The sequence below is a fragment of the Ranitomeya imitator genome, chromosome 4 (assembly GCF_032444005.1).
Source record: "Ranitomeya imitator isolate aRanImi1 chromosome 4, aRanImi1.pri, whole genome shotgun sequence".
Classification (NCBI taxonomy): domain Eukaryota; kingdom Metazoa; phylum Chordata; class Amphibia; order Anura; family Dendrobatidae; genus Ranitomeya; species Ranitomeya imitator.
Genome location: NC_091285.1, coordinates 239971712 through 239999181, shown reverse-complemented (window position 1 = coordinate 239999181; position 27470 = coordinate 239971712). Strand labels below are relative to the sequence as shown.

At 47.8% G+C, this 27470-nt stretch overlaps 1 protein-coding gene across 1 annotated transcript in view; it reads left to right on the top strand.

The window, feature by feature from the left end:
- LOC138674484 (dynein axonemal heavy chain 3-like) overlaps positions 1-27470 on the top strand; it is a 3367401-nt gene that overhangs the window by 2753372 nt on the left and 586559 nt on the right. The window contains 1 exon segment of the mRNA XM_069762320.1: positions 2256-2414. Coding sequence (XP_069618421.1) covers positions 2256-2414 — 159 coding nt within the window.

The window sequence follows — 27470 nt, the reverse complement described above, 5'->3', positions numbered from 1 at the left end:
AGTATTGCATCCATGAAACTTCCTAAAATGGCAGGGTAACATTTTCAACACGGATATGTCCTCTCTCGCGGCCGCTGCAGTGATGCCTCGTACATGTTTTCTAATCCGTACTTTTAGTTGGCGTGTTGTCATACCAACATAGATTTTTTTTACATGGACCTACTGTTGTGAATTCTGCTCTTGTGCTCCCTCCGGTGGTTGTTGATGGTAATGCAGTTATTCCTGAGCAGCAGTCTTGGACAGGTGTTTCTGCTAATTGCAATTCTGACTGGGGTATTTAGCTGTGCAGGACTCATTTGTCCTTGCCAGTAGTCAATGTTCCTTTGGAAGTGTTGGTCCTCTGCCTGGCCTCTCCTGCTTGCTGCCAATTCAGCTAAGATAAGTGTTTGCTTCATTTTTTTAGACACACTGCTGTGTGATTATTTTCTGTGCTTATCTTGTTGCTATTTTTGTTCCTGCTAGACTGTGCCTGATGTTTTTCTCAGTCTAGTTGGACTCGCTGGAGTCGCAGATATACTCTCCACATCTTTAGTTAGGTGGTGGAGTTTTTGTATTTTTCTGCTGTGGATATTTTGTAGTGTTTTATGCTGACCGCATAGTATTCTGTACTATCCTTTCCTATCTAGGTAGAAGTGGCCTCCTTTGCTTATCCCTGTTTTCTGTCTGCGTGTGTCTTTTCCTCTCCTACTCACAGTCATTATTTGTGGGGGGCTACCTATCCATTGGGGATCTACTCTGAGGCAAGAGAGTTTTCCTATTTCCATCTTTAGGAATATTTAGTCCTTAGGCTGTGTCGAGGTGTCTAGGTCTGGTTAGGCACACCCCACGGCTACTTCTAGTTGCGATGATAGGATCAGGGTTTGCGGTCAGTAAAGTTACCACTGTTCCAGCGAAGGTCATATCATGCTGCTCCAAGGCCACCTGATCATAACACCTACTGCATAATATATAACATTACTGCTGGTACAAGTGATCCATTTTTTCATAGTAAATTGGCGGGATCCACTAGAATTGGTAAATGTATCACAGTGGTCAATGTTGGGACAAGCGACACAGCAGCCACAAGGGCCACAAGGGCCACATCCATGTGTACCCGCCAAGGAGTCAAGAAATGTTGTTCCTGGTTCGTTAGTATAATGACTTCGGACCAAAGGGTCCCGCAAGTTTTTTGAACGTCTGACTGTGATTCTAGCCCTCTCAGGTATAAATCGTGAAATTATCGGGTCAGCCTTACTTCATGAATATCTGACTTAAATAATTGGACTTTGTACAATATGCAGATACGTCTTATAAGTTGTTATCAGTTATAGTTTCTTCCTAGTGCTGCTGTAAGCTGACTCTGACATTTGTCTTTTGCCTTATCAGCTCCTGACTGTTACTAACACCCTGGCTTGCTACTGACAGCGAGTTTGCTTATACCTTTTGTACTGCACTATAGTCTAGGATTTGACCTTGCTTGTTTTGACTATTCTGCTGCTATATTTGGCAGCCTCACTGTTGCACTGCAGGTTAGCTCTATTTAGGTGCAGACCTGCTTCTTCTCTATTGCCATCGAGTGAAGCCTACACCTACCTGCATTGCAGCAGCATGACAGAAGCATTATCCACTATCCAACCAACAACCTTTTGACACTGCTCTGGGTTCAATAGTTGTGTGCTGAGGTTCCCTAGTAATTGGAACAGGAAGGTTGGGCGAGACGATGTGGGTGTTTGTTGTGGCTGAATTTCCGCCTTCCCATGGCTTTGGCCTCTGCATGCACCATCACCATCACGTCCAGTTCCCCATACCTTGCCATGCGCCTTGCCCATTTTAAATGGAGGACAATATTTTCAACTTTCACTACAAATGGCTGAATTTGGAGAAAACGTATATGTGATCCATGTGACGGAAAACCACAGTTTTTAATAGCTTGCCTGTATTTATCTATTTTTAACAGCAAACTCGTGTCTATAACTTCACTAACACACCGCAACAAAATTTTAATGGAGGCCAGAAATGGCAGAATTTTGGGTGCACTTATAGGTGATCCGTGTGACAGACAAACCACAATTGTAAATAGCTGGCCTGTACATAACTATTTTTAACAGCAAACTGGTGTCAATAACTTTGCTAAAACACTGCTACAAAACTTAAATGGAGGCCACATAAGCCAGAATTTTGCTTGTCCCTCAGTTACAGTTCTCTTGGCCACTATAAACATTGTAACTTTTATGTTCTTGACACATGTTGATTTTATTAATGGTTTCTTTTTGCAGGAAGAATGTGAACAGAAGTTAAGTGTTGCAATCCCTGCATTAAACGCTGCTATTGCAGCACTGGATACATTAAAAGCAAGTGATATAACTCTACTGAAAACCATGCAGAATCCACCCTCTGGAGTACGCCTTACTTTGGCTGCAATTTGCATTTTAAAGGTAATTTTATCATTAATCACTGTTAGCCACAATAATATAACTTTTTATATTACATAAATAATGATATGGAATCTATAGTGTAATGGCTGATTGTAAAGGAACAGGCAGTAAGTGGAACCCCTCTTGTGCAACAGGCACAACTATGTACAGAGTCTTCTACACTGTGTTCCAAATTATTATGCAAATGATATTTTTCTCGGATTTTCCTAAATGGTCGGTGCAAATGAGTCAGTCTAATAAAAGTCATCACCCGTTCGATTATACATCGAATTTTATTGAAGAAACCTCCCAATGATAACAGTATAATCTCCCAAAAAAATAAAAACTCAAAATGCACTGTTCCAAATTATTAGGCACAGTAACATTTCTATACATTTGATTAGGGTTGAGCGAAACGGATCGGTCATTTTCATAAATCGGCGACTTTTAGGCAAAGTCGGGTTGCATGAAACCCGAACCGATCCTACAGTGGGATCGGCCATGCGGTACACGATCAGAGCGCCAAAGTCGCGTTTCATATGACGCTGTCACCGCCGTTTTTCATCCAATGAAGGAGGACGCAGAGTGTGGGCAGCGTGATGACATAGGTCTCGGTCCCCACCATCTTTGAGAAGGGCATGGCAGTGATTGGCTTGCTGTCTGTGGCGTCACAGGGGGTATAAAACGGCGTGCACGCCGACCGCCATCCTACTTCTGCCGATCTGAGGATAGGGAGAGGTGTTGCTGCAGTTAGTCAGAAGCAGGGACAGAGTTAGGGAGGAAATGTAAACCCCCAAACCGCTTGTGCTGGAGCGATTTTCACTGTCCCACACCACCTTTTTGTGCAGGGACAGTGGAGGTCGTATTTTAGTGCAGCAGCTGCATAGCTGTGTGCACGGTGCTGTGCAAATCAACTGCTTTTTTTAAAGCAAAATTCCTGTTGCTCCTTTCTGCACAGTTACCTATCTTGTTTATTTGTCCACATTTTTGTGTTAAGCAGTCCTTTTTATTGCTGCCATACTTGTCCTGAGCTCATTGTAGGGAGCTTGTTATTTATTTATTTATTTTTTTTAAATAATAATTCCAGCCACTTTCTGGCACGTTCATAGTGTTGTGTTATACCACTGGGCCAGAGTTGTGGTTCTGTGTCTCCCCCCCCCAAAAAAAAAAAGGGAGATTAAGATTCGCACACAGTGTATATTCTGCTGTACTGCTAGTGTGTTGTATATATCAGGCAGCCACTTTCTGGCACGTTCATAGTTTACTGTTATACCACTGGGCCAGAGTTGTGGTTCTGTGTCTCCCCCCCCAAAAAAAAAGGGAGATTAAAATTCGCACACAGTGTATATTCTGCTGTACTGCTAGTGTGTCATATATATCAGGCAGCCATTTTTTGCCACGTTCATAGTCTACTGTTATACCACTGGGCCAGAGTTGTGCTTCTGTGTCTCCCCCCAAAAAAAGGGAGATTAAAATTCGCACACAGTGTATATTCTGCTGTACTGCTAGTGTGTCGTATATATCAGGCAGCCACTTTCTGGCACATTCATAGTTTACTGTTATACCACTGGGCCAGAGTTGTGGTTCTGTGTCTCCCCCCCAAAAAAGGGAGATTAAAATTTGCACACAGTGTATATTCTGCTGTACTGCTAGTGTGTCATATATATCAGGCAGCCACTTTCTGCCCCGTTCATAGTTTACTGTTATACCACTGGGCCAGAGTTGTGCTTCTGTGTCTCCCCCCAAAAAAAAGGGAGATTAAAATTCGCACACAGTGTATATTCTACTGTACTGCTAGTGTGTCGTATATATCAGGCAGCCTCTTTCTGCCACGTTCATAGTTTACTGTTATACCACTGGGCCAGAGTTGTGGTTCTGTGTCTCCCCCCCAAAAATGAGGAAGTCTGGTGGAAGAGGCCGTGGGCGGGGGTTGTCAGCTGGTACTGATGGTGGTGCTGCATCTGGTCGTAGTGGCAAAAGCACAGTAGCACCTAAGGCTGGAGGTGTTGAGCCTGCGTCATCGTCTGGCTACACAAAGCCTCGAAGGTTCCCTTACCTGGGAGTAGGAAAACAGCTTTTAACCCCTTCCCGACCTTTGACGCCACGTAGGCGTCATGAAAGTCGGTGCCAATCCGACCCATGACGCCTATGCGGCGTCATGGAAAGATCGCGTCCCTGCAGATCGGGTGAAAGGGTTAACTCCCATTTCACCCGATCTGCAGGGACAGGGGGAGTGGTAGTTTAGCCCAGGGGGGGTGGCTTCACCCCCTCGTGGCTACGATCGCTCTGATTGGCTGTTGAAAGTGAAACTGCCAATCAGAGCGATTTGTAATATTTCACCCATTATAACGGGTGAAATATTACAATCCAGCCATGGCCGATGCTGAAATATCATCGGCCATGGCTGGAAATACTAGTGTGCCCCCACCCCACCCCTCCGATCGCCCCCCCACCCCCCCGATCTGGCCGGTACACTGCTCCGGCTCCCCTCCGCCCTGTGCTCCGCTCCCCCCCGTGCTCGTGTCCGCTCCCCCCGTGCTCCAATCACCCCCCCGTGCTCCAATCACCCCCCCTGCACTCCGATCCACCCCCCCCCGTGCTCCGTTCCACCCCCCCGTGCTCCATTCCAGCCCCCCCGTGCTCCGTTCCACGCCCCCCGCGCTCCGTTCCACCCCTCCCGCGCTCCGATTCCCCCCCCCGTGCTCCGATCCCCCCCCCGTGCTCCGATCCCCCCCCCCCGTGGTCCCCCCCCACCCTATCATACTTACCGATCCAGCCGTGGTCCCGTCCGTCTTCTCCCGGGCGCCGCCATCTTCCAAAATGGCGGGTCGCATGTGCAGTGCGCCCGCCGAATCTGCCGGCCGGCAGATTCGTTCCAAAGTGCATTTTGATCACTGAGATATAATCTATCTCAGTGATCAAAATAAAAAAAATAATAAATGACCCCCCCCCTTTGTCACCCCCATAGGTAGGGACAATAAAAAAATAAAGAAATTTTTTTTTTTCCACTAATGTTAGAATAGGGTTAGGGTTAGGGGTAGGGTTAGGGTTAGGGGTAGGGTTAGGGGTAGGGTTAGGGTTAGGGGTAGGGGTAGGGTTAGGGGTAGGGGTAGGGTTAGGGGTAGGGTTAGGGTTAGGGCTAGGGTTAGGGCTAGGGTTAGGGTTAGGAATGTGCACACGTATTCTGGTCCTCTGCGGATTTTTCCGCTGCGGATTTGATAAATCCGCAGTGCTAAACCGCTGCGGATTTATGGCGGATTTACCGCGTTTTTTTCTGCGCATTTCACTGCGGTTTTACAATTGCGATTTTCTATTGGAGCAGTTGTAAAACCGCTGCGGAATCCGCACAAAGAAGTGACATGCTGCGGAATGTAAACCGCTGCGTTTCCGTGCAGTTTTTCCGCAGCATGTGTACAGCGATTTTTGTTTCCCATAGGTTTACATTGAACTGTACACTCATGGGAAACTGCTGCGGATCCGCAGCGTTTTCCGCAGCGTGTGCACATACCTTTAGAATTAGGCTATGTGCACACGGTGCGGATTTGGCTGCGGATTCGCAGCAGTGTTCCATCAGGTTTACAGTACCATGTAAACATATGAAAAACCAAATCCGCTGTGCCCGTGATGCGGAAAATACCGCGCGGGAACGCTGCGTTGTATTTTCCGCAGCATGTGAATTCTTTGTGCGGATTCCGCAGCGTTTTACACCTGTTCCTCAATAGGAATCCGCAGGTGAAATCCGCACAAAAAACACTGGAAATCCGCGGAAAATCCGCAGGTAAAACACAGTGCCTTTTACCCGCAGATTTTTCAAAAATGGTGCGGAAATATCTCACACGAATCCGCAACGTGGGCACATAGCCTTAGGGTTAGGGTTGGAATTAGTGTTGTGGTTAGGGGTGTGTTGGGGTTAGGGTTGTGATTAGGATTATGGCTACAGTTGGGATTAGGGTTAGGGGTGTGTTGGGGTTAGTGTTGGAGTTAGAATTGAGGGGTTACCACTGTTTAGGCACATCAGGGGTCTCCAAACGCAACATGGCGCCACCATTGATTCCAGCCAATCTCGTATTCAAAAAGTCAAATGGTGCTCCCTCACTTCCGAGCCCTGATGTGTGCCCAAACAGTGGTTTACCCCCACATATGGGGTACCAGCATACTCAGGACAAACTGCGCAACAATTACTGGGGTCCAATTTCTCCTGTTACCCTTGTGAATCTAAAAAAATGCTTGCTAAAACATAATTTTTGAGGAAAGAAAAATGATTTTTTATTTTCACGGATCTGTGTTGTAAACGTCTGTGAAGCACTTGGGGGTTCAAAGTGCTCACCACATATCTAGATAAGTTCCTTGGGGGGTCTAGTTTCTAAAATGGGGTCACTTGTGGGGGGTTTCTACTGTTTAGGCACACCAGGGGCTCTGCAAACGCAACGTGACACCCGCAGACCATTCCATCAAAGTCTGCATTTCAAAAGTCACTACTTCCCTTCTGAGCCCCGACGTGTGCCCAAACAGTGGTTTACCCCCACATATGGGGTATCAGCGTACTCAGGAGAAACTGGACAACAACTTTTGGGGTCCAATTTCTCCTGTAACCCTTGGGAAAATAAAAAATTCTGGGCTAAATAATTATTTTTGAGGAAAGAAAACGTATTTATTATTTTCACGGCTCTGCATTATAAACTTCTATGAAGCACTTGGGGGTTCAAAGTGCTCACCACACATCTAGATAAGTTCCTTTCAGGGTCTAGTTTCCAAAATGGGGTCACTTGTGGGGGGTTTCTACTGTTTAGGCACATCAGGGGCTCTGCAAACGCAACGTGACGCCCGCAGAGCATTCCATCAAAGTCTGCATTTCAAAACGTCACTACTTCAATTCCAAGCCCCGGCATGTGCCCAAACAGTAGTTTACCCCCACATATGGGGTATCACCGTACTCAGGAGAAACTGGACAACAAATATTGGGGTCAAATTTCTCCTGTTACCCTTGGGAAAAATAAAAAACTCTGGGCTAAATAATTATTTTTGAGGAAAGAAAACGTATTTATTATTTTCACGGCTCTGCATTATAAACTTCTATGAAGCACTTGGGGGTTCAAAGTGCTCACCACACATCTAGATAAGTTCCTTTGGGGGTCTAGTTTCCAAAATGGGGTCACTTGTGGGGGGTTTCTACTGTTAAGCCACATCAGGGGCTCTGCAAACGCAACGTGACGCCCACAGAGCATTCCATCAAAGTCTGCATTTCAAAACGTCACTACTTCACTTCCGAGCCCCGGCATGTGCCCAAACAGTGATTTACCCCCACATATGGGGTATCAGCGTACTCAGGAGAAACTGGACAACAACTTTTGGGGTCAAATTTCTCCTGTTACCCTTGGGAAAATAAAAAATTGCAGGCTAAAAGATCATTTTTGAGAAAATAATTTTTTTTTTTTTTTTCATGGCTCTGCGTTATAAACTTCTGTGAAGCACTTGGGGGTTCAAAGTCCTCACCACACATCTAGATTAGTTCCTTTGGGGGTCTAGTTTCTAAAATGGTGTCATTTCTGGGGGATCTCCAATGTTTAGGCACACAGGGGCTCTCCAAACGTGACATGGTGTCCGCTAATGATTGGAGCTAATTTTCCATTTAAAAAGCCAAATGGCGTGCCATCCCTTCCGAGCCCTGCCGTGCGCCCAAACAGTGGTTTACCCCCACATATGGGGTATCAGCGTACTCAGGACAAACTGGACAACAATATTTGGGGTCCAATTTCTCCTATTATCCTTGGCAAAATAGGAAATTCCAGGCTAAAAAATCATTTTTGAGGAAAGAAAAATTATTTTTTATTTTCATGGCTCTGCGTTATAAACTTCTGTGAAGCACCTGGGGGTTTAAAGTGCTCAATATGCATCTAGATAAGTTCCTTGGGGGGTCTAGTTTCCAAAATGGGGTCACTTGTGCGGGAGCTCCAATGTTTAGGCACACAGGGGCTCTCCAAACGCGACATGGTGTCCGCTAACAATTGGAGCTAATTTTCCATTCAAAAAGTCAAATGGCGCGCCTTCTCTTCCGAGCCCTGCCGAGTGCCCAAACAGTGGTTTACCCCCACATATGAGGTATCGGCGTACTCGGGAGAAATTGCCCAACAAATTTTATGATCCATTTTATCCTACTGCCCATGTGAAAATGAAAAAATTGAGGCGAAAAGAATTTTTTTGTGAAAAAAAAGTACTTTTTCATTTTTACAGATCAATTTGTGAAGCACCTGAGGGTTTAAAGTGCTCACTAGGCATCTAAATTAGTTCCTTGGGGGGTCTAGTTTCCAAAATGGGGTCACTTGTGGGGGAGCGCCAATGTTTAGGCACACAGGAGCTATCCAAACGCGACATGGTGTCCGCTAACGATGGAAATAATTTTTCATTCAAAAAGTCAAATGGCGCTCCTTCCCTTCCGAGCCTTACCATGTGCCCAAACAGTGGTTTACCTCCACATGTGAGGTATTGGTGTACTCAGGAGAAATTGCCCAACACATTTTAGGATCCATTTTATCCTGTTGCCCATGTGAAAATGAAAAAATTGAGGCTAAAAGAATTTTTTTGTGAAAAAAAAGTACTTTTTCATTTTTACGGATCAATTTGTGAAGCACCTGGGGGTTCAAAGTGCTCACTATGCATCTAGATAAGTTCCTTGGGGCGTCTAGTTTCCAAAATGGGGTCACTTGTGGGGGAGCTCCAATTTTTAGGCACACGGGGGCTCTCCAAACGTGACATGGTGTCCGCTAAAGAGTGGAGCCAATTTTTGATTCAAAAAGTCAAATGGCGCTCCTTCCCTTCCAAGCCCTGCCGTGCGCCAAAACAGTGGTTTACCCCCACATATGAGGTATCAGCGTACTCAGGACAAATTGGACAACAACTTTCGTGGTTCAGTTTCTCCTTTTACCATTGGGAAAATAAAAAAATTGTTGCTAAAAGATAATTTTTGTGACTAAAAAGTTAAATGTTCATTTTTTCCTTCCATGTTGCTTCTGCTGCTGTGAAGCACCTGAAGGGTTAATAAACTTCTTGAATGTGGTTTTGAGTACCTTGAGGGGTGCAGTTTTTAGAATGGTGTCACTTTTGGGTATTTTCAGCCATATAGACCCCTCAAACTGACTTCAAATGTGAGGTGGTCCCTAAAAAAAATGGTTTTGTAAATTTCGTTGTAAAAATGACAAATCGCTGGTCGAATTTTAACCCTTATAACTTCCTAACAAAAAAAAATTTTGTTTCCAAAATTGTGCTGATGTAAAGTAAACATGTGGGAAATGTTATTTATTAACTATTTTGTGTCACATATCTCTCTGGTTTAACAGAATAAAAATTCAAAATGTGAAAATTGCGAAATTTTCAAAATTTTCGCCAAATTTCCGTGTTTATCACAAATAAATGCAGAATTTATTGACCTAAATTTACCACTAACATGAAGCCCAATATGTCACGAAAAAACAATCTCAGAACCGCTAGGATCCGTTGAAGCGTTCCTGAGTTATTACCTCATAAAGGGACACTGGTCAGAATTGCAAAAAACGGCAAGGTCTTTAAGGTCAAAATAGGCTGGGTCTTGAAGGGGTTAAAGCCGGAGCAGCAGGAAAAAGTTTTGGTTTTCCTTGCTGACTCAGCCTCCAGCTCTTTGGCCTCCTCTTCCCAAAGTTCAAAATGTCACAGCAGCCAGTCGTCAGTGGATGCTTCCGGTCAGGAACAAGACGTTTCCTTGTGTCCTTCTCCCAAACCAAAAGTGAAGGATGCGTCAGGCGACACAACAGGTTACTCCATGGAGCTCTTTACACATACCGTGCCTGGGTTAGAAAGGCAAATTGTACCCTGCCCATTACAAGAAGAATCGGACATGGAGTGCACTGATGCACAGCCACAGCTAGATTATGATGCTGTTCCATCGAGTCAGATCACTACATTGCCCTCGCAGTTTGCTGAGCCAGAATCTGGCCCTGATGAGTCTATGGTGCCTTGTCCCGAACGCTATAGCACCTTACACGGTGACACTGAGGAAGGTGCACATGACATTGAGGAGGAGGAGGTGATAGATGACCCAGTTGTTGACCCAGATTGGCAGCCATTGGGAGAAGAGGGTGGCGCTGCCACTAGCTCAGAAGCGGAGGAGGGTTATCCACAGCAGCACCAATCTACATCGCAACAGCTGTCATCTGGCAGGCGCGTATCAGGCAAAAAACTTTTGACAAAACCAGTTTTAGGACAGCGTGGCCATCCTGTGAAAGTTGCACAGCGTGCAATGCCTGAAAAGGAATTCCATAGTAGGAAGAGTGCAGTGTGGCATTTTTTTGACCAAAATCCCAATGATCAGTCAAAAGTGATCTGTAAAAAATGCTCAAAGACCTTTAGCAGAGGGAAGAGTCTTAACAATTTAAATACAATGTGCATGCGTAGACATTTAAACAGCATGCACTTGCAAGTCCGGACTAACTACCTAACGTCCCGTACCGTTGGTGCACCAGGTCTGAATGAAGGTAGTCAGCACTGCAACATTGCTTCCCTCACTGTAAGCCCACCGGTTAGGACACCAGCAGCAAATGTGGAGGGATCGTCGCTAGGCCAAAGCAGTCAGGGAGTCAGAAGGTTATTGGTAGGAAGCACTGTATGTAGGCCAACATCACCAACTCACTCTCAATCTGCCATGTCCACAACCACCACCACCGCTAGTTCCACCATAGGCAGCTCTCCAGTCCAGCTCACCCTAGAAGAGATTCTTGTTAGAAAACGAAAGTACTCTTCCTGTCATCCGCGTACAAAGGGTTTGAACACCCACATTGCATGACTTATCTCGTTAGAGATGATGCCCTACCGGTTGGTTTAAAGCGAAGCTTTCAAAGCCCTGATGGCCTACGCAGTACCATGCTATGACCTACCAAGTCGCCACTTCTTTGAGAGAAAAGCCATCCCAGCCCTCCACCAGCATGTCAAAGACCGCATTGTCCATGCACTGAGGCAGTCTGTCAGTGGGAAGGTGCACCTCACAACAGATGCATGGACCAGTAGGCATGGCCAGGGACGTTACGTGTCCATCACGGCACACTGGGTTAATGTCGTGGATGCAGGGTCCACAGGGGACAGCAATAGTGGGACAGTTCTGCCTAGCCCACGATCTAGGAAACAGTTGGCTGTAGACGTTCGCCACCCCACCTCCTCCTCCTCCTCCTCCTCCAGAAGCGAAAGCTCATCCATAGAGCGCTGTCGCACGACCACTCCATCCGCAGCTGCCAGTGTTGCACACGAGGTGTCCCATTACGGAACAGCTAGTGGGAAGCGTCAGCAGGCCGTGTTTGAAATGAAGTGTTTGGGCGACAACAGACACACCACGGAAGTTCTGGCCGAGTTCTTGCAGCAAGAAACTCAGTCATGGCTGGGCAGTGTACATCTTGAGGCAGGCAAGGTAGTGAGTGATAATCTTCCACAGCACCGCCTAATTATCGACGTTGCAACAAGGTGGAACTCCACATTGCACATGGTTCAGAGGCTGTGTGAACAGAGGCGTGCTGTCATGTATTTGTGGGAGGATATGCATACACGGGCAGGCAGTTGGATGGCAGACATGGAGTTGTCTGGTGTGCAGTGGTCCAAGCTACAAGACCTCTGTCAAGTCCTTCAGTGTTTCGAGGAATGCATACGGCTGGCAAGTGCAGACGACGCCATCATAAGCATGAGCATCCCACTTATGCGTCTGCTGATGCAAAGTTTGACGCACATCAAGGAGCAGGCGTCTGCGGCTGAGGAGGAGGGAATCCTTGATGACAGTCAGCCATTGTCTGGTCAGGGAACTGTCCAGGACGAGGTGGCGGTCGAAAAGGATGAGGAGGAGGATGATGGGGATGACTATGTATGGGAGGAGGATGCTTCTCAGAGGCCACTTGATACTGGTGGCGTTGCAAGGTCAGGTACTGGTTTCTTGCGGGACACTTGTGATGTGGATTTCCAAGAATGTGCTCCTCAACCCAGCAGGACCAGTGAATTGACATCAGGAACATTGGCCCACATGGCTGAGTATGCCTTGAATATTCTAAAAAGGACCCCCACATTGTCAAAATGATGACCGATGACGATTACTGGTTGGCCTGCCTCCTGGATCCACGCTATAAATGGAAAATGCAAAACATCATGCCACATGAGAACCTTGAGCAAATATTGGCTACCAAACAAGCAACTCTTGTAGATCGTTTGGTTCAGGCATTCCCAGCACACAGAGGTTGTGATGGTCCTCACACTTGCCGTAGGGGGCAACATGGCAGAGGTGCTAGAGGTGCAGAAATCCGAAGTGGCGTTGGACAGAGGGGTTTTCTGACAAGGTTGTGGAGTGATTTTTCCATGACCGCTGACACAACAGGGACTGCTGCATCTATTCAAAGTGACAGGAGACAGCATTTGTCCAGTATGGTTACAAACTATTTTTCATCCCTTATCGATGTTCTCCCTCAAAGGTCATTCCCCTTTGATTACTGGGCATCTAAACTAGACACCTGGCCCGAATTGGAAGAATATGCATTACAGGAGCTCGCTTGCCCTGCTGCCAGTGTGCTTTCAGAAAGAGTCTTCAGTGCTGCTGGTTCAATACTGACCAAAAAAAGGACACGTCTGGCTACGCAAAATGTAGATGATCTAACCTTCATTAAAATGAACCAATCATGGATTGCCAATTCTTTTGCCCCACCTTCCACTGCTGACACGTAGCTTGGGTGATAAATGACTCGCTTTTGCCCTCCTCTTACTGACTTTGCCAATTCCTCCATTTGCAGCTGCTGAATGTCCACCATAGGCCATTTTTATACCTCTCTAAATGGGCTGACTCCCCCCACAGGACCGTGGTCACCACTTGGCGCAAGCACCCGTGCAAGTGCCGTTTGCCTGGACAGGTGGGTGCGCCCACTCTACCTCTACTAAACAAAGCTGAGTTTCAATCTACAGGCTTTCGGCCTCTATCAACAATATGAAACTGCATTTGGCCTGGTTCTTGGTTTGGGCCTAGTGACGTCTGCTGCTGCCTCTTGGTTTCCTCAAAGAAACAAAGCTGAGTTTCAATCTACAGGCTTTCGGCCTGTATTTAGAATTTGAAACTGTATTTGCCCTACTAGTTTGGTTGGGCCCTACTAACACTGTCTGCTGCTGCTTGTTGTTGTCCTCCACTGAACAAAGCAATGCTGCCTGTTTACTCCTGTTACAAATTTTTTTCTGCTTTTAGCCTCCTTTTTTATTTTGGGCCTATATCTGTGTTTCCTGTTGTGAATTCTGTTATCGAACTCCCTCCTGTGGTCATGAATGGTACTTCGGCGAGTTCTGTCCATGGACTCCCTCTGGTGGCTGTGAGTGGAGCTGCTGCTTCTGAGGTTCCTTCCACAGGTGACGTAGTTTATTCTTTGGCTGGCTGCTCTATTTAACTCCACTCAGATCGTTACTCCATGCCAGCTGTCAATGTTCTTGTACTGGTTCAGTTCGCTCTTGGATCTTTCTGGTGACCTGTCTACTCCAGCAGAAGCTAAGTCCCTGCTAGTTAATTATTTGTTCATTGTTTCCTTGTCCAGCTTGCTATAATGATTTTGCCTTGCTAGCTGGAAGCTCTGGGATGCAGAGTGGCACCTCCGCACCGTGAGTCGGTGCGGAGGTCTTTTTGCACACTCTGCGTGGTCTTTGTGTAGTTTTTTGTGCTGACCGCAAAGATACCTTCCGGGCTCTAAGAATGTGAAGGCTGATGCCCTGTCAAGGAGTTTTGTGCCTGACTCTCTGGGTGTTCCTGAGCCGGCGGGTATTCTCAAAGAGGGGGTAATTTTGTCTGCCATCTCCCCTGATTTGTGGCGGGTGCTGCAGAAGTTTCAGGCTGATAGACCTGACCATTGTCCAGCGGAGAAACTGTTTGTCCCTGATAGATGGACTAGTAGAGTTATTTCTGAGGTTCATTGTTCGGTGTTGGCTGGTCATCCTGGAATCTTTGGTACCAGAGATTTGGTGGCTAGATCCTTTTGGTGGCCTTCTTTGTCACGGGATGTGCGTTCTTTTGTGCAGTCCTGTGGGACTTGTGCTCGGGCTAAGCCCTGCTGTTCTCGTGCCAGTGGGTTGCTTTTGCCCTTGCCGGTCCCGAAGAGGCCCTGGACGCATATTTCCATGGATTTTATTTCAGATCTCCCTGTCTCTCAAAGGATGTCGGTCCCTTGTCTAAATTTCCTTCCTCCTCTGATTTGGTGCCATTGTTTTTCCAGCATGTGGTTCGTTTGCATGGCATTCCGGAGAACATCGTCTCGGACAGAGGTTCCCAGTTTGTTTCGAGGTTTTGGCGGTCCTTTTGTGCTAAGATGGGCATTGATTTGTCTTTTTCATCGGCTTTCCATCCTCAGACAAATGGCCAAACCGAACAAACTTATCAGACTTTGGAAACATATCTGAGATGCTTTGTTTCTGCTGATCAGGATGATTGGGTGTCCTTCTTGCCTTTGGCTGAGTTCGCCCTTAATAATTGGGCCAGCTCGGCTACTTTGGTTTCGCCTTTTTTCTGTAATTCTGGTTTCCATCCTCGTTTCTCTTCAGGGCAGGTTGAGCCTTCGGACTGTCCTGGTGTGGATACTGTGGAGGACAGGTTGCAGCAGATTTGGACTCATTTGGTGGACAATTTGACATTGTCCCAGGAGAAGACTCAACGTTTCGCTAACCGCCGGCACTGTGTTGGTCCCCGACTTCGTGTTGGAGATTTGGTTTGGTTGTCGTCTTGTTATGTTCCTATGAAGGTTTCCTCTCCTAAGTTTAAGCCTCGTTTTATTGGTCCGTATAAGATTTCTGAAGTTCTCAATCCTGTGTCATTTCGTTTGACTCTTCCAGCTTCTTTTGCCATCCATAATGTGTTACATAGGTCGTTATTGCGGAGATACGTGGCGCCTATGGTTCCCTCCGTTGATCCTCCTGCCCCGGTGTTGGTCAAGGGGGAGTTGGAATATGTGGTGGAGAAGATTTTGGATTCTCGTATTTCGAGACGGAAACTTCAGTACCTGGTCAAGTGGAAGGGTTATGGTCAGGAAGATAATTCCTGGGTTTTTGCCTCTGATGTTCATGCTGCCGATCTGGTTCGTGCCTTTCATTTGGCTCGTCCTGATCGGCCTGGGGGCTCTGGTGAGGGTTCGGTGACCCCTCCTCAAGGGGGGGTACTGTTGTGAATTCTGTTATCGAACTCCCTCCTGTGGTCATGAATGGTACTTCGGCGAGTTCTGTCTATGGACTCCCTCTGGTGGCTGTGAGTGGAGCTGCTGCTTCTGAGGTTCCTTCCACAGGTGACGTAGCTTATTCTTTGGCTGGCTGCTCTATTTAACTCCACTCAGATCGTTACTCCATGCCAGCTGTCAATGTTCTTGTACTGGTTCAGTTCGCTCTTGGATCTTTCTGGTGATCTATCTACTCCAGCAGAAGCTAAGTCCCTGTTAGTTGATTATTTGTTCATTGTTTCCTTGTCCAGCTTGCTATAATGATTTTGCCTTGCTAGCTGGAAGCTCTGGGATGCAGAGTGGCACCTCCGCACCGTGAGTCGGTGCGGAGGTCTTTTTGAACACTCTGCGTGGTCTTTTTGTAGTTTTTTGTGCTGACCGCAAAGATACCTTTCCTATCCTCAGTCTGTTTAGTAAGTCTGGCCTCCCTTTGCTGAAACCTGTTTCATTTCTGTGTTTGTGACTTTCATCTTAACTCACAGTCAATATATGTGGGGGGGCTGCCTTTTCCTTTGGGGAATTTCTCTGAGGCAAGGTAGGCTTTATTTTCTATCTCTAGGGCTAGTTAGCATCTAGGCAATGTTAGGTACGCTCCACGGCTATTTCTAATGTGAGTGATAGGATTAGGGGTTGCGGTCAGCAGAGCTCCCACTTCCCAGAGCTTGTCCTGTGTGAGTTTAACCATCAGGTCGTTCCGGGTGCTCCTAACCACCAGGTCCATAACAGTTTCCTCCTCATCCTGCCTATTACCCAGCCACTGCTTGATGGGTCTGCTGGTACATTGACCCAGACCTGTTGTGAATTCTGCTCTTGGGCTCCCTCCGGTGGCTATGAGTGGTAGTGCTGCTGTCTTTGGATCGCAGCATTTATCAGGTGTGTCCATTTATTGCAATTTGGACCGGGCTATTTAGTCTTGCTTGATTCTTTAGTCAGTGCCAGTTGTCCATTGTTTTTGGAGGATTCACATCTCTGACTGGTCTCTCCTGTTTTGCTGTTCTTTTCATCAAAGATAAGTTCTGGCTTTGTTTTTGCTGTCCACATGCTGTGGGCCTTATAGTTCTGTGCATTTTCATGTTTTGTCTTGTCCAGCTTTATCTATGTAAAGATTTTTTGCAGCCAAGCTGTATCTCTGGAGATGCAGATATACCCTCCATGTCTTTAGTCAGATGTGGAGATTTATATTTTCTGTGGTGGATATTTTCTAGTGTTTTAATACTGACCGCATAGTACTCTGTCCTATTCTTTCTTTTTAGCTAGAAAGGCCTCCTTTGCTAAATCCTGATTTCAGTCTGCGTATGTCTTTTCCCTCTCCTCTCACAGTCAATATTTGTGGGGGGCTGTCTATCCTTTGGGGATTTTCTCTGAGGCAAGATAGTTTTCCCATTTCTATCTTTCGGGGAAGTTAGTCCTTAGGCTGTGTCGAGGTGTCTAGGGAGTGTTAGGTACCACCTTCTCCAGGGTATGTCACATGCTGCTTCTAGGCCACCAGATCATAACACAGACCACTACATTCCCCTTGCACTCTACACAGCCAGAATCTGACCCTGTTGAAAGTCAGGTCCCCCTTCCCGCATACTATACCACCTTACACGGGGACAAAGAGGAAGGTGCATATGAAAGTGCATGTTCCTTCATCAGGTGGGGGGGCATACTCGTTGGTGACGTCACTGTCACAGGGCCCGTCATAGTACGCAAAAGTGTCACTGCCGGTGGGAGGCGCCCCCACCGTCAAACACAACACCATACTTTGAGGGGCCCTGTGTCAGTGCCAATGCGAACGAGTGGGCCCCCCTGCTTGCTCTGGATCACAGCACTTGTAAAGTTGAAATACTTACCTCTCCCTGCTCCACCGCCGTGACGTATTCCACATTTCCTGGGCTCAAGAAAAAATTGAGCCAGCCCTCCCCCCCACAACTTTAACCAAATGACCCCCAATTTTCAATACCTAACTATTATTATAAGGTTAATTAAGATTGACAAGCTTAAGTAACAAGAATTGATGTTTTTGACATTAAAATGGGCTCTGTAGGTGTTTTTCTGTCCTCCACTCACTGCCGACTTTTATTCCCCATTGACTTGCATTGGGTTTCGTGTTTCAGTCGGCCCCCCGACTTTTCGCAATGATCGGCCGATTTCACCCGACCCGACTTTTGACAAATTTGGGTTTCGCGAAACCCGACTCGATCCTGAAAAAGTAAAAGTCGCTCAACCCTACATTTGATATGTTTTAAAGAACTGAAAATGATCATTTGTGGAATTTGCAGCAATAGGAGGTCACATTCACTGAACAAAACAGCTATTTAACTCCAAAACCTCTTAACAGGCCAATTTACATGTTAACATAGGAACCCTTCTTTGATATAACCTTCACAATTCCTGCATCCATTGAACTTGAGAGTTTCTGCTTGTATTTCTTTGCATGAAGTCAGAATAGCCTCCCAGAGCCGCTGTTTTGATGTGAACTGCCTCCCACCCTCATAGATCTTTTGCTTGATGATACTCCAAAGGTTCTCTGTACGGTTGAGGTCAGGTGAAGATGGTGGCCACACCATGAGTTTATCTCCTTTTATGCCCATAGCAGCCAATGACTCAGAGGTATTCTTTGCAGCTTGAGATGGTGCATTGTCATGCATGAAGATGATTTTGCTCCTGAAGGCACGTTTCTGCTTTTTAGACCATGGAAGAAAGTTGTCAGTCAGAAACTCTAAATACTTTGCAGAGATCACTTTCACACCTTCATGAACCTTAAAGCGTCCTACCAGCTGTTTCCCCGTGATTCTGGCCCAAAATGTGACTCCTCCACCTCCTTGCTGACGTTGCAGCCTTGTTGGGACATGATGGCAATCCACCAACTATCCACTACTCCATCCATCTGGACCTTCCAGGGTTGCTTGACACTCATCAGTAAGCAAGACTATTTGAAAATTAGTGTTCATGTATCTCTGGGCCCACTTTAACCATTTCTGCTTGTGAACATTGTTTAAGGGTGGCTAAATATTAGGTTTATGCACCACAGCAAGCCTTTGAAAGATCCTACACCTTGAGGTTCGAGGGACTCCAGAGGCACCAGCAGCTTCAAATAACTGTTTGCTGCTTTGTAATGGTATTTTGGCAGCTGCTCTCTTAATCCCATGAATTTGTCTGGCAGAAACCTTCCTCATTATGCCTTTATCAGCACGAACATGTCTGTGCTCAGATTCAGCCACAAATCTCTTAACAGTACAATGAAAATGCTTGTTTTAGGGAAACATCTAATGTTTTCATCCCTTGACCAAGGCATTGCACGATTTGATGCTTTTAGGGAGCAGAGATCCTTTTTCTTTCACATGTTACTTGAAAACTGTGGCCTGCTTAATAATGTGTAACATCATTTTTAAGTGGTTTTCCTTTATTTTGAATCACCAGGAAAACTAATTATCACATGTGTTTAAGATTGATTTCAGTGATCCATTGAGCCCTGAGACACAATACCATGCATGAGTTTATTTGAAAAACAAAACAATTAAATCTTTATGATACTTAAATCCAATTTGCATAATAATTTGGAATACAGTGTATTTACTGAACCAGCAGCATCTCCACCTAGAAGAAAAAAATAGAAATTAGTGGATGCTGCTGGAACAAAATTCAATTTATTGGTATCAGAAAGTGGCCTAAAACATCCATATAACACAGTCCATGTATGAAACGTGATGCATGGACTGGCTAGTGGTCTCCTGACTAGTGTTGAGCATTCCGATACCGCAAGTATCGGGTATCGGCCGATATTTGCGGTATCGGAATTCCGATACCGAATTCCGATACTTCCCGCGTATCGGATACCGGAATCAGAAGTTCCCAGAATTCAAACTGAACGCAGCAGCCAATGAGGAATGAATGGAAGTGTGGGCACATCCTGTTTAGCATGGTGGGCATGTAAGTACTGGCAAGGCTGTGATTGGCTGCTGAAATGATGTCACTCTGCACTATAAAAAACGCTGCCGCCATTTTGCGCTCACTCTGCTGTGATTTCAGTTAGGGACAGGACGCTGTGTTCTAACTGAGGGCCAGTTGAGATAGCTAATTGCTTTATTTTCCTTTCCCAAGGCTAATTTAGCAAAACGCTGTGTGTTCTTCACTGTTCACCTTGCTCTTGCCTTGCAGCGCTGTTTTAACAGCGTTCTGCAAGGTCTCTGTGTGTGTGCAGCTCACTCTGTAGTCTGTGTGCAGCCATATACCCGGTTGTATTCAGCTCAGGGGGGGTTCACACTGCCTCACACAGTTGTCCTTTTTTGCTCATAGTGCAGCCTGCTGCACATTTTTTCTCAAATTTCCTATTAGTGTCTTTCCACCCGTCTCCAGCTAAATTGTGGAAAAACACTACATAGGATAACCTAGAGGGGGGTTTTTGGGCCTTGCAGCGCCGTTTACGGCTGTCTGCACGGTCTCCGTGTGAGCCCAGCTCGCCCTGTAGTCTGTGTGCAGCCATAGCCAGTTGGATTCAGCTCAGGGTTCGTTACTGCCTCATACCTTGAAAAAAATTTCCCTTTTTTTCAAATAGTGCAGCCTGTTTAAAATTTAAAAAAAAAAATTCCTATTAGTGTTTTTCCACCCGTCTACAGCTAAATTGTGGAAAAACACTACATAGGATAACCTAGAGGGTTTTTTTTGGGCCTTGCAGCGCCGTTTACGGCTGTCTGCACGGTCTCTGTGTGAGCGCAGCTCGCCCTGTAGTCTGTGTGCAGAATAGCCGGTTGGATTCAGCTTAGGGTGCGTTACTGCCTCATACCTTGAAAAAAAAATTTCCTTTTTTTCAAATAGTGCAGCCTGTTTAAAATTAAAAAAAAAAAAATTCCTATTAGTGTTTTTCCACCCGTCTCCAGCTAAATTGTGGAAAAACACTACATAGGATAACCTAGAGGGGGTTTTTTGGGCCTTGCAGCGCCGTTTACGGCTGTCTGCACGGTCTCTGTGTGAGCGCAGCTCGCCCTGTAGTCTGTGTGCAGCCATAGTCGGTTGGATTCAGCTCAGGGTGCGTTACTGCCTCATACCTTGAAAAAAAAATTCCTTTTTTTCAAATAGTGCAGCCTGTTTAAAATTTAAAAAAAAAAATTCCTATTAGTGTTTTTCCACCCGTCTACAGCTAAATTGTGGAAAAACACTACATAGGATAACCTAGAGGTTTTTTTTTGGGCCTTGCAGCGCCGTTTACGGCTGTCTGCACGGTCTCTGTGTGAGCGCAGCTCGCCCTGTAGTCTGTGTGCAGAATAGCCGGTTGGATTCAGCTCAGGGTGCGTTACTGCCTCATACCTTGAAAAAAAAATTTCCTTTTTTTCAAATAGTGCAGCCTGTTTAAAATTAAAAAAAAAAAAATTCCTATTAGTGTTTTTCCACCCGTCTCCAGCTAAATTGTGGAAAAACACTACATAGGATAACCTAGAGGGGGTTTTTTGGGCCTTGCAGCGCCGTTTACGGCTGTCTGCACGGTCTCTGTGTGAGCGCAGCTCGCCCTGTAGTCTGTGTGCAGCCATAGCCGGTTGGATTCAGCTCAGGGTGCGTTACTGCCTCATACCTTGAAAAAAAATTTCCTTTTTTTCAAATAGTGCAGCCTGTTTAAAATTAAAAAAAAAAATTCCTATTAGTGTCTTTCCACCCGTCTCCAGCTAAATAGTGGAAAAACACTACATAGGATAACCTAGAGGAGGGTTTTTGGGCCTTGCAGCGCCGTTTACGGCTGTCTGCACGGTTCCCGTGTGAGTTAAACTTGCTCTGTAGTCCGATCTGCAGAAAAAAAAGAAGGAAAGTTCACCAAACACAACTTAACACTTGTGTAGGCCACATTTGAAAAATAATAAAGTTTAGTCCACACTTTACAACATTAGTGTTTCTTACACCTGTTAGGAGGAGCATTTCAGGAATAAGCACACTAAGGCCTTAGTACTTTTCTGCTTATCTTTATCTGTCAACCAAGATGAAGAGGGCAGGGAGTAAGGCACGTGGGCGTGGGCGCGGAGCAGGGAGAGGAGCAGGGAGAGGACGTGGTGATTCTGTGCCTGCTGCGGGCACCGGTGACTCGTCGTCACTCAGTTTCAGCAGGGAACAGTCCTTCATGCGCAGCTTTGTCGGAGAGCGCCGTGCACCGCTGCTGCGTGAAGACCAAATTGAAGCTGTTGTCGGGTGGATGGCAGCTAACGCCTCGGCGTCGACTTCAGTTAGTGCCACATCCTCTCAGGCACAGAGCACTGGAGAGCAGCCATCTGTCTCTTCACCACCTGCCAAATTGGCCAGGCAGTCAGAGAGCCCAGGACAGGAGCCGTCTCTAGTTCTGTTCTCTGAATCTCTTGGCTTGGAAACAGGGGGCCAGCCAAGCAGCATTGGAGAAATGGAAGAAAAGGCAGTGTGCAGTGATGCCCAACAGCTTTGTCTCTCTGACTCTGAAGAGGCAGGTGGGCCAGTGCCTCCGGTGACCACAGCGCCTTACGCATCTGATGATGAAACTCAGGTGCCGCTTTCTGGTGCGTACTGTGCTGTCGAGACTACCCAGGAGGAGCAGTTGGTGGCAGAGGGTAGTGGAGATGAAGAGGTCGTTGACGCATCGTGGCGTGAGGAACAGGAAGGTGGTGGGAGCAGCTCTTAGGAAGAGATTCCCCTTACGGGCCAAAGAGTGAGAGGGAGGGGGAAGACTGCGGAGCCTGTAGCCTCCACTTTGGCACCCGTTAGGAGCCTGTCTCTTTCCAAAGCCAAAAAGGGCGCTCCCAAGACTTGCAGTGCCTGGTCCTTTTTTGACACAGTTGCAGATGACATTTGTTTTGTCAAATGCAAGCTGTGTCATCAGAAAGTAAAAAGAGGGAAAAATGTCAGCAACCTCAATACCACAAATATGTGGAAACATGTGCGGACCAGGCACGCGGTGGAGTTACAGAAACACACTGAAGATGTAGGCCAACCAACAGCGGCAGCTACCACCTCTTCAGCTCGTGTTGCCTCTTCCTCCAGCTCACGCACAGCTGGTTTGGCTTCCTCCCAGGATCGCCATGGAAGAACCTTTGGCACTGTTGTCCAGAGATCTTGTGTAATTCCACCCACAGCACCACCTTCCCAGTCATCCTCACACTCCCAGTCTACTCTACAGCCATCGGTAGTACAGGCATGGGAGAAAAGGCGGGCATTCTCGGCCAACCACCCCCGAGCACAGGCTCTGAATGCAGGCATTGCCAAACTGTTGTCCCTGGAAATGCTCTCATTCAGGCTGGTGGAGACTGACAGCTTCCGTGACTTGATGGCATTGGCAGTCCCACAGTACAAGGTGCCCAGCCGCTTTTACTTCAGCAGGCAAGCTGTCCCTGCCCTGCACAGGCATGTTGAGGGAAACATAAAACATGCGCTACTGAACGCCGTCAGTAGCAAGGTCCACCTCACCACCGATGCGTGGACCAGTCAGCATGGACAGGGGCGATACGTTTCCCTCACTGCCCATTGGGTTAATATTGTTGAGCCAGGTACAGATCGTGCGAGTGGCGCAGGACGTGTCCTGCCCACTCCAAGGATTGCAGGAATCCAGTCTGTACGCATTGACTCCTCCTCTTACACAAGTTTCTCAGAATCATCTCTGCAGGAGCCGTCACAGTCCACCTCCACATGGACCCGTGAACGTTTACCTATGACCGACATGAGCACAGCCGTGGCCAAACGTCAGCAGGCCGTCTTGAAACTAGTTTCATTGGGGAATCGAAGCCACACAGCGCAGGAGCTCTGGAATGCCATCAAGCAGGAGAGCGATGTGTGGTTACTGCCAGCGAATCTCCAGCCTGGCATGGTAGTGTGTGACAATGGCCGAAATCTGGTGGCAGCTTTGGCCCTTGGCAGCCTCACTCACATCCCATGTCTGGCACATGTGCTCAATTTGGTTGTGCAGAGTTTTCTGAGGGACTATCCGGATCTTGATGCCCTGCTGCACAAGGTCCGCCTAGAGTGTGCTCACTTGCGGCGTTCCAGCTTGGCAAGATCCCGCATTGCTGCTCTGCAGCGCCGATTCCGCCTTCCGGAACACCGCATCATATGTGACCTACCTACCCGGTGGAATTCCACGTTACATATGTTGGAGCGGTTGTGTGAGCAGCAGCAAGCAGTTATGGAATACCAGCTGCATCAGGCGCAAAAGAAGTCGCAGTCAGCGCCGATCAGACTTCACAACCACAGAGTGGGCCACTATGAAGGACGTCTGCCAGGTTTTGCATCCTTTTGATTATTCCACGCGGATGGCAAGTCCAGATGATGCACTAGTCAGCATGACTGTCCCCCTTATATGCCTGCTTCAGCAAACTTTGCAAGGGTTAAGGGATGATGTTGTGGAAGAGGTGGAGGATGAGGAGTCACCTTTTCCATCAGCTTCTGGAGAGTCAGCGCCACGTGGTTCCTCACAAAGGGGTACGCAGGGGCCACTTTGTGAGGAGGATGAGGAGGAGTCAATGGAGGAGGAAGAGCTCCGTCCAGAGGAGGGAGCGACACAATTGTCCAGTGGTCAGTGTGTACAGCGAGGGTGGGGTGATGACGAGCGGGCAGAGATCATGTCTCAAGCAGGGGACAGCGTTTCTGGGCCAGTTGGCAGTCTGCAGCACATGGTGGATTTCATGCTGCAGTGCCTGAGAAACGACCGCCGCATCGACCACATTCTCAACATGCCTGATTATTGGGTGTTCACCCTCCTCGATCCTCGCTACCGGGACAACGTCCAAAACCTCATCCCAGCGTTGACCCGGGAGCGTAAATTGCGGGAGTACCACGACACACTGGTGAATTCCATCATCTTCTCCAGTCCAACTGAGAGGAGTGCTGCTAGTGCTTTACAAAGCAGCTCAGTGCGTCGAGGCAGTGGGGGAGGCTCTGCCCAAAGAGGGAGCAGAAGCAGTGCCTCTGCTCAAGGCAAGCAGAGTATGGCACAACTCTGGCACACTTTTGTGTGCCCGCCCCAAATGTCTACACCATCACCGGCGGCTCCAGTCAGCAGGAGGCAACGGTTCCGTCAGATGGTGACAGACTACATGGCTTGCCCTATTACTGTACTCCCAGACGGCTCTTCCCCGTTCAAGTTTTGGGTCTCTAAGCTGGATACATGGCCAGAGCTAAGCCAGTATGCATTGGAGGTGCTGGCTTGCCCTGCGGCTAGTGTCTTATCGGAACGTGTCTTTAGTGCCGCAGGTGGTGTACTAACAGACCGTCGCATGCGACTATCCTCTGATAACGTTGACCGGCTTACTTTCCTGAAAATGAACCAGGCCTGGATCTCGCAGGAATTTGCCACTCCTCTGCCTGATTAAGTAATTGGGTGTCATCCAGGTCTCCTGATGTGTTCATCTTTCTACCACCTGAACTGCTATTTCTGGGCTCCAACACCGCCAGTTGCGGCTCAGAAGTGCAGGCTGCACAGTAAAAACATACGACCCAGTGTTATTGGGTTTCAGTAACGTCTGCTGATCCCCAGCTGTGTAGCCGGCAATGTGTCCTGCGACCACCACGCTGGCACAACAACCTAAATGTAAGGGAACCTGTCCCCCCCCCCCCGGCGTTTGTTACTGAAAGAGCCATCTTGTGCAGCATTAATGCTGCACAAGGAAAAGGTAGCTCTTTTATTTTAGCTCCTTGCACACGCAGAACTTAACACTTATAAAATGTGTTCACTGATACCGTTATACCGTCCCAGAGCTGGGACTTTCCTTCGTAATGTGACGCAGCACAGCCGTCATTCCTACACCCTTGGTGCCATGCGCTGCCTCCTCAACATTGTTTTAAGCTGTCACGGAGCCTGCGCTGTTCTGTTATCCCTTGGCCATGCCCTATTTGCGCTGCCTGTCTTCTGACATAATTTGGTGTCAGGCTGGCTGCGCAGGCTGGCTGCGCCTGTGTGGCCGCGCTGCCCAAGATCCCGCCTCGCAGTGTCTTCTGATTGAATCACACTGCGGGCCTTGGATCCATGGGCATGCGCAGTGCATATCTTCCCCTCGGGCTCTCGCTCATCTCCCTCCGCCTTCTTTAGACTGTGCGCCGTCAGCTGATCCCTAATAGCATGCCACGGCCGTGACACCGCACAGTCTGAAGAAGAGGGAAGGAGGGGAGTGAGAGTCGAGGATATGCACTGTGCATGCCCATGGATCCAAGGCCCGCAGTGGGATTACGTTAGACGACACTGCGAGGTGGGATCTGGAGCAGCGTGGACGCACAGGCACTGACAGCCTGACACCAAATTATGTCAGAAGACAGGCAGCGCTAATGGGGCATGGCCAAGGGATAACAGAACAGTGCAGGCTCCGTGACAGCTTAAAACAACGCTGAGGAGGCAGCGCACGGCACCAAGGGGATAGGAATGACAGCTGTGCTGTGTCCCATTACGAAGGAAATTCGCACCTCCGTGACGGTGTTACGGTATAAGGGGACACATTTTTAGTGTTTACTTCTGTGTTTGCAAGGAGCATAATTAAAAGAGCAACCTTTTCCTTTTGCATCCTTAGTGCTGCACAAGATGGCTCTTTCAGCTACAAACGTCTTGGGGGGGGGGGTTAAAGGTTCCCTTTCAACTTGCTCCAATCAGACTTCAGCCTACACTCTGTTCCTCTGCTCCTCCTGCTGTCCCTGGGCTCTAACACCGCCAGTTGGTGCCTGGAAGTGCTGTCTGCACAGTCAACAGTCGCTCCTCTGTTATTGGGGTTCAGTAACGTCAGCTGATCCCCAGCTGTGTGTGCGGCAATACCTCCAATCTGCTCCTCCTGCTGTCCCTGGGCTCTAACACCGCCAGTTGGTGCCTGGAAGTGCTGTCTGCACAGTCAACAGTCGCTCCTCTGTTATTGGGGTTCAGTAACGTCAGCTGATCCCCAGCTGTGTGTGCGGCAATACCTCCAATCTGCTCCTCCTGCTGTCCCTGGGCTCTAACACCGCCAGTTGGTGCCTGGAAGTGCTGTCTGCACAGTCAACAGTCGCTCCTCTGTTATTGGGGTTCAGTAATGTCTGCTGATCCCCAGCTGTGTATCCGGCAACGTGTCATGCGACCGCCACGCTGGCACAACTGAAATGTAAGGGGACCTGTCCCCCCCCCCTAGGCGTTTGTTACTGAAAGAGCCACCTTGTGCAGCACTAATACTGCACAAGGAAAAGGTCGCTCTTGAAATTATGCTCCTTGCAAACGCTGAACTACACACTCATGTAATGTGTCCCCTCACACCGTCAAACTGTCCCTGAGGTGGGACTTTCCTTTGTAATGTGACGCAGCACAGCCGTCATTGCTACCCCCTTGGCACCGTGCGCTGCCTCCTTAGCGTTGTTTGATTCCGTCCTGGACCCTGCGCTGTTATGTTATCCCTTGGCCATGCACAGTTTGCGCTGCCCATCCTCTGACATCATTTGTTGTCGTCCTGGCTGCACCTGTGCGTCCACGCTGCCCGAAATCCCACCTCGCAGTGTCGTCTAATGTGATCCCACAGTGGGCCTGGTATCCATGGCCATGCGCAGTGCATATACTAGCCTCTCACTCCCCTTCTTCACGCTTCTTCATACTAGGCGGCGTCAGCTGATCCCTAATAGCATGCCACGGCCGTGACGCCGCACAGTCTGAAGAAGCAGGAAGGAGGTGAGTGAGAGGCGATGATATGCACTGCGCATGCCCATGGATCCCTGGCCCGCAGTGGGATTACATTAGATGACACTGCGAGGTTGGATCTCGGGCAGCTTGGACGCACAGGCACTGCCAGCCTGACACCTAAATGATGTCAGAAGACGGGCACCGCTAACTGTGCATGGCCAAGGGATAACATTACAGCGCGGGCTCCGTGACAGAACCAAACAACGTTGAGGAGGTGGCGCACGGCACCAAGGGGGTTGG